The following is an 8132-nucleotide window of genomic DNA, read 5'->3' as shown; positions in this document are numbered from 1 at the left end:
ATAAACCTTTTCCCCTTTTTTTTTTTTTTGCAATCTGCTTTCTTAGCATACTTTACATTTCCCTTATGTTTCACATTTTAAGAACAGAAATGTAGATACCTTTAACTTTTCCTTAGAACAGAAGAGGATGATGGGGAATAATTAAGGCTAAAGGATTGAGTCTACTGAAAACTTTATCTTATGCCTCTCATAATTTCACCCCTGTATTGAGGGAACAAACTCACATTGGGAAATTAAACCTTGAACCTTCTAGTATGAATAGATCCTGAAGATCTCTGGTATTAAGGCATTTTTTTGTATTTTTCTGTACTGTATAGTCAAAGTGAGTAACAGTCAGGGTTTAGGCTTCACTGTGTGATAAACAGAAGTACTTTGTCAAGCTCATTAGGCAGCAACTGTAGACCCTTTATGTAAAGGATAATTAATTTAATTTTGCTCACTTTCTAACTCTTAGAAAGAATATGTGGTTATGCTGAGAGTATGAAGTTCACCTTGATAAAGATTGAGTTCTCACATTATGAATTTAACACACTGCTGGAAATTTGAACTCACTGCAATTTAAACACCATAAGAGCCTTGTGAGAGACAAATATTACCTTTCAAGCAATACCTGTGCATCCATAGGAAATACTTTTTTCATATTTTTCTTTCATTTTTCTGTATATCTGTACAGTTGTTTTAGTGAGCATTATCACTCCATGGCTAAAGCGGTTGATCACCTAGCAACTGTTGACTGCATTTTCTCATTGGCTAAGATTGCCAAACAAGGAGACTATTGCAGGTAATTGAATTTTATTGTATTAAAAGGAAGACTATTAAAAAAGTTTTGACCAAGCTAACTTAGGACATTTTTGTGTTTTATGTTTTAACATTGCTTAACAAAAATTAATAAAGGCGTAAATCCAAACATGAAGAGTTTAGAATCTGAATTTGACCATACCAAATTCCTCATAAGATTTGTGTCTACCAAATAACTACCTTTTACATGTATACCATACATTTCTGCATGGATTTCAGTAGAAGTCAATGTGTAAATAATATGACACTTGTAACTTTCTTTTTCAGTAAGCCCCATTCATTTGTAAGAGTTAAGGCCTTAATCTTGCAAAAACATATTGATGTTCTTATGTCTCAAAATTCAGTGGTTTTTCAGTTGAGATTATTTGACAAGTCATTGGTGAGATATCTGGAAAACTGTACGCTTCTGGTCACCCATGTTCCAGAAAGAAGAATTCAAGTTTGAATAGGTGCAAAGAAGGATGAAATGATCTTGGAATGGAGACTGACTAAAAAGAACTTGGTTTGTATAGTGTAGCAAAATAAAGGCTGAGAAAAGAATATGATTGCTGTGTATGACTTCATCATGGGAGTAAAAACCAGGGAGGGTAAAGAGAGATTGGTAGAAGGTAAAGGACATTGCTGGTACAAGAATAGATGGCATGAATTAATCAAGAATAAATTTTGTTTGTAAATTAGGAGGAAGCTTTAAAAATTAAATGGAGTTAAGTTCTGGAATAGCTTTCTAAAAGAAGTAAGCCAAAATGATTGATCAGTTGACTCTATGTATCTGCTTTTAAGATGGAGCTTGATTTGCTGTATTGAAAGGATGAAAATGATGTGGTTGCTTGCAAATGACGCTTGATGACTTATTAGGTCTTCTAAGTTCTTTGTTTCTATGTTCCATGGTCTTCAGTTGGATCACACTTAGTGTATAAAGTCGAACACACGTAAAACTATGTGGGATACAAGTCTAAATTTTACATTTGTGGGGAGCAAGACATGAAATGTCCAAAATCCTGGCATTTTTCAGTCAGTTTTTATAACAGTGCTCACCTAACTTACTAGACACCTTTAGTAAGGAGAGAGAGTGACAAGGAAAACATTTTTGTTGATCTGTTTGTAAAAGATGACTATCTTATTATATTGAAAGAGATGCAGTTAGGCATCTTCTTCCTGAGGCCAGGAAGAAGACAAGGTCAGGGTGATTGTCAGATGCTATGAAGTAGACTGTCACTGACAAAAGCTTATGCATTTCTGAATGACTTAGTGTCTAAGAGTGCTGTAGACGTGAGGGGACCCTGTAATTACAGCACGTCGGAGCAGACTCAATCAAGTCTGCTGGAGCGTGCTAATTAGAACTCTCCAGCAGCTTCCACATCTTGTGTATTTAGTATCCCCATGCTTCAAAATGGTGGTGGGAGCACTTTAACAAAAGCTCATCAAATGAACTTTAGTTAGCACCCCTGCTGCCATTTTGAAGCGTGAGATGCTGAATGCATGAAACGTTGTGGGCAGTTTATAGCAGCTCTAATTAAGCTGTCCTTCCCACCCCCCACACCCCCCACCCCAGGTGCACTTGTAAAGAGTCCCTAATGCACCACTGTGTCCTGCCTTCTTTCTATATCCAGAAAACTCTTATTTAGTACTTAAACATCTACAAAAACAATACAACATTTGTCAGTGTTCCTTTTGATATCTGTTTCCACATATTAATCCTAAAGTCTGGTACCTCCCACATTTTCTCATACATTTCTGGCTTATTGTTTTGTATATTCAAGTAAAACCTTTACAGTAAACACAATGCTTAATGGAATTTGTCCAAGAAAACAAATTAATTTAGCTTGTGTTGTCATGACAATTTGTTTTGATTTGTTAAATAATATAGACACTTTCTACAAATTTGCTATCAATATTCTACCATAATATGTAATAGTATAATTTACAAGGTTTTGCTAAAAAAGGACCATTATTATTTCCTGAGACATAAACCACCACACTTTCAGTAACCATTGGATATGGTATCCTACCTAAATATACTTGATATAATACAGAAATGTAATATATTATAGATAAATGGATAGATTATAAATTGGCTTTGCCTAGCAAGTATCAGGCAGGTTTTTTTCAAACAACCATCCATATCAATAGAACTAGAGTGCTTTGGAAATGTATCTAAATATATATTAAATTTATATTCTGCAGGTGAAGCCAGCCTATAAATATCCTTATACATTATATTTTTATATGACAGTTGCTCACTGCACATGCAGTGTTATTTTTTCTTTTACCCAGCAGAGATTCAAGCTGCAGAAGCTTCTGTTAGCATATTTCACTGCTTAAAACATGCACCCCAGTTTGCAGCACTGATTTTTGGAAAAAGTGTGGTGTATGCAGGAATTTATGATACCGCGTATGACGGGGGGTACATGGGAAGGCCCAAGGGCAGGGGTTCCCACCATCTGTGTGCCCAAAGGCACATTCGAATTTAAAAGAAAAAGCAGCAGGAGCCAATATGAATATTAAAGTTTAGAATTTAGATCGATCTGATCATCTCATCCATTTCTTAAAATTGCCTTAGATCCGCAACTTCAAAATGCAGCTTCCATACAAAGCTTTACTTTGTATTCTTTTGAAGTTTTATCCATGGTGTCCATGGGCACCACGTTCGGAACCGCTGCCCTAGGGGTTACGTATGGGTGGGCAGGGACAGAGCACTGCCACCCACCACCCTGCACTTCTGCCTCCCAAGAGCAGAGCCGAGTAGCAGGATGAGGCAAGGGTAGCGTCACCCCTCTGCAGGGCCTCCGTGCAGGTGCTGCTCAGCTGCTCAGACACTGGGGTGGGGGGGAAAGTTTGCACGCAGCAGCAGCTGCCATTCCTCTGCGTTCAGCCACGCAGTACCCTCCCAGCCCCGCTCTGTGTCCGGCTGCCAGGGTTACACTTATTGAAAAAGGTTGAAAACCCCTGGTGTATGATATTGATCAGTTTTTGGCCCTTGGGAAACCTTACTTACTTCTTTTTAGGTCTCCTTGACAGAAAATTCATAGAATCATAGGAAAATCTGGAGAGGTCTTGAAGTCTAACTTCCTGTTTTAAGCAGGATCATATATCTATCTAAAATATCCTATACAAATGCTTTTCTAAATTATACTTAAAACTTCCAGTGATTTTGCAACGTCCCTAGGTACTATCTTCCTCATGGTTGATCATCATCCTCATGGTTAGAGTGTTCTTCCTAATATTGTTATCTTATTCCTTAGAGCTTTTAAACTGGCGGGTAGTAGGCTTATCAGTAAAGCTTCAGATGGAAGCTTTACTGCAATTCTGTAATGTGTTACCCACTGGAAGATATCAATAATTGATTTTTGAGGGCTACTAAAAGACAGATTGAAATGTGGGCCTTCCAATGAATTTACTTAATATGAGTTAGATTAAATTTTTCTCTTGTATCAGACTGCTTAAATTTTAAGAAAATTTTAGTGTCGATGAAAAATATTTTGTTTATGAATTCATACATTCCATTGTAATATAATTTTTAAAAATCGTCATACTTTGCTAACTGTTCCCATGATTTGTAATGATATTTATTTTTGTACTTAATTTTCCTAAAGCAGTGCATCATATTAACAGAGTTTAAATTTTAACCAAAACTTGAAAGTTCACTGTTAAGCTGTGAACATGCGTCCTGTAACTCTTTGTAAGAGTTGGAGTGCTGCTCAGGTTTATTTTGGGATTATTAATACTTCATTGGATAAATATGAATGTCACCAAATACATGAATTTGTATATGTAGCAGCTTATTATATACATGGTCCTTGTTTCATCCCATTCTTCATTTCCTTCCATTGGTCAAGACAGCCAGGGAGAGAAGAGAAACATGGAAAAATAGATATGTGTCTGGCTACAATTTGATTAACATAGGGCACTGACAGGTGTGGAAAGAAAAAATGCTGTCTATGGAAGCAGCAGCACGTTAGTTCAGCCTAGCTCCACATCTGTATAGACCAGGTGCTTCAGCGGGGCTTTTTGGGGCTTTTGGCCAAAGGTGATTCAGTAGGCTATTAGATAAAAGTGCAATTATTTGCTGTTGGTCCTGTTTGGGACCTGCAGTTACGTATGTCTACTACATTAATAACATAGCTCAGTTTTACCAAGGTCTCTGATTACAAGTTAGTATGGTCACTACAGTTCTGTTACTTGTAGTTAGGTATTCTTTGCCGTTTTGTTTGTTTCTCAAGACTCCCCATCTTGACTCTGTGACAGACTGATCTATTCATCAAATGAAGTATTGTGAAAAGTAATCATAGGAAGAAGAAAAAATAATATGTGTCTGCAAGTTAGTGAGTATACCAGAGGCAATGGAGGACCAAAAATAAAAAAGTTCTCCTTGCTTTGGGACCTATCTTGTTTATATGTCCTCTTAATATCTATAGAGTGCGTATTATAGCCCAAGGAGTTAGTGAAGGCCAAGAAAAAGAAAGGATTCATATGATTTTATAACAAATGCTGACTTTGTTTATGTCTGAAATATTCTGGATGAGATTTTAACATGGACCTCTAAAGAGATTATGAATTCATTGTTCATCTCTTCCATGGGGGGGGGTGTAGCTATATGCTGTTTAGAATTCCTTCCTTAAGATTTTATCATGATATGCCCCAATAATTGAATATAATAAATATTGTATTGACATCTTTTTTGTGCAGACCCATTGTACAAGATAAACGGAGAGAAATAATTATAAAAAATGGCAGACACCCAGTGATTGATGTGCTACTGGGAGAACAAGACCAGTATGTTCCAAACAGCACCAACCTATCAGTAAGTACTGTATCATAATAAAGGGTTGAAAATCAGTCAAGGAAAAGATTCCCAAATTTAGATCCTGGTCCAGGAAATTGAGTAAGTAATTCCAATTGGCTGCTTGCTTGTATTTCTGAAAGGATACAACTACAATACATGACCAAATCTATGTTGTCCCTTCCTTGATATCAAGTAGCCTGTTGTCCAGTTCTACAATATCATGCAGGCCTAGTGGGAAAGGAGGGAACCTCAGAATTATGATTTGAGTTGGGAAGAACTGCTATTTTAATTTAAAGAAAGGCAATGTCACTGTTTGCAGCTTATGTTAATGACATAAAGTGCATGTAACGTTGAAAACTAGCAGCTACATCTATGCAGTGGCTTTATTTTTAAAATCCCACCAAATTTTTTCATTTGTTCAAGTCCTCTTGTGTCACTTTTGATTCTGATTATCTTTACCTCTTATTACATTAGAAGCATTTTGTATTTTAAAATGTACCACACTAATTCCACAATAGAAGCTTGACATTCTGATTACTGTCCACCCAATAGAGCTATAAAATAGTTCTTCCAGATAACACATTAGTTATAACAGAATATTTGTATTTGCATATACCTCATGCAGGATGCATTAGCACACTAATTACTGCTCAACTTTTTTATTAATATACAACACGTTAGCTTTACTTCTCATTTTATACCACTATTTCTGATAACGATATATCTTACAGTTAAAAAAAATTACTATTGCTACTAAATTCTTCTGAAGAATTTGAATTGTTCTTGCATTATAATCTCTTTTAAAAGATTTGTCAGCAATTTTTCCTTGAACATTCCTTTAAAGGTTGTTTTTTTAACATTAAATTCATGCTTTGTATAAATAGAAAAATATAGTTCAATCTACTTCTGAACATAAGTTGCCGTTACATACTTTATATTTTCAGGTTTATTGAAATGTTGATATGGAGCTGTTGCTATTATAAGGCATATTTTACTTTGTTTTGCTTAGATTTCTATATGAATGGCTTTCAAAAGCTATTATATTTTGATGAAAAAATAACATTAAAAAATTACTATGCAACTCAAAACTAGCAGCAGGTGGCATTTTCAAAAATCTGGCGAATCATTCCACACTGATCATGCCTTTTGTGTCTTAGCCACGTTATAATGATACAATTTTTCAATTAAAAATTACAAAAGGAAAATTATATTGGTAGTGTGATGGCTGCAGGTGTTATAGGGCTTGCTGCCACTGCCCTGAGCTCGTTTTCCTAGAGGCGGTGACAGGGTGGACCTTGGCTTTGGATCACCTGGTCTGCCAGGAAGTTGGTCTTAACGTTTTCTTGTCTGCCACAACTTTGATGATATTATATTGTTAGGAGGCAATGCCCAAGGTTATCCTACCTGGTCTCAATTCCTGTTTTCTTCTGTGGGGCTCCAAACCTCCCCTAGCCTTTCCAGATGGTTCTCTGCAGCCAGGTCTTAATACTGCCTGTTGGTCTATTATTCCACTCTCAGCCACCAGGGTGACCGTCGGCTTTGGTTAAGTGCATGCCCTTCCAGGGATGGCTTTGGCCTGCACTCAGATATCCAAAGAAAAAAAGAAAGCAAAAACCTGACTGCTCTCAGTCTCTTTGCCAGACTCAGTCCATGCCCCTTCACCTGGGGTCAGGCTCTCAAGTCCCAATCACAACAAAAGAAATCAGCTAATTCAGTCACTGCTCAGCACAGGCCTGCCCCAGCTTACTCATGATCATTCACAGTCCCAATGGGATCTCTCCCATGCACAGCGAGACTCTAACCTGGAACAGCAGTTCTTCTGGCGTGTCCCCCAGACCCTCAGCTGCCATTGCATTTCAGGGATTAGCAGAAGCCTTGTGTGTACAGGCCTTGCCCGCCTCCTTCTCAGGGTCATACCCACAGCAGTTCTCTGGCAAGTTTCACAACACTTGCTTGCCAGCTGCTCCACTCTCTGCAGCTTACCACCCTCTGCCCCTCTCTGGTGCCAGAAATACCTCTGAGCAGCCTCTCTCCTCCAATCCAGAGTGAGAAGTTGCTCTGGAAGTGTGGTGATTGCTTCTCTTCCCTTCCAGTCTCCAGCTGCAGGCCTGCCGGCTATAAGTGTTGCTTGTTTTCACTTTCCCTGTCTGTTGCTGCTGGCTGCTTTTCTTCTCCTGACCTCCCCTGCCCAGCATGTTAGGCACCTCAGGGCTTTTGTTTGCGCTCTCTCCTTCACAGGTAGGTTCTGCTTGGGATCCTAGAGTTTTAAACTTTCACTTTACTTTTCCTTGGAAGGTGAGTGGGAATGTAGTTCGTCAAAGAGCTTCTAGTTTTAAACTGAACTATTTGAATCAGCAGGAAAATGCAATTTCAGAAATGCCTTCAATTCCTGTCACAAACATGTCTGGAGACCCAGCATCTTCCCACTGTGCCACTGCTTGTCCCAAGAAATAGACCAGGGTTTGCCCTGGGATAACTCCTTATCCCTGCAAGTCTTAACTCTCCTGCTCTTATACAGGATACCGGAGCTGTGGCGTGGGAATCTATCAGC

At 38.0% G+C, this 8132-nt stretch overlaps 1 protein-coding gene across 2 annotated transcripts in view; it reads left to right on the top strand.

The window, feature by feature from the left end:
* MSH3 (mutS homolog 3) overlaps positions 1-8132 on the top strand; it is a 298610-nt gene that overhangs the window by 212292 nt on the left and 78186 nt on the right. For both annotated transcript variants that reach the window (XM_019516941.1, XM_019516940.1), the window contains exons 17-18: positions 674-781; positions 5485-5599. In XM_019516941.1, coding sequence (XP_019372486.1) covers positions 674-781; positions 5485-5599 — 223 coding nt within the window. The remainder of the gene's footprint in view (positions 1-673; positions 782-5484; positions 5600-8132) is intronic.

This window comes from Gavialis gangeticus, unplaced genomic scaffold, assembly GCF_001723915.1.
Source record: "Gavialis gangeticus isolate Ggan-Ray unplaced genomic scaffold, GavGan_comp1, whole genome shotgun sequence".
Lineage (NCBI taxonomy): Eukaryota > Metazoa > Chordata > Crocodylia > Gavialidae > Gavialis > Gavialis gangeticus.
This window is presented reverse-complemented; position numbering and strand designations above follow the sequence as displayed.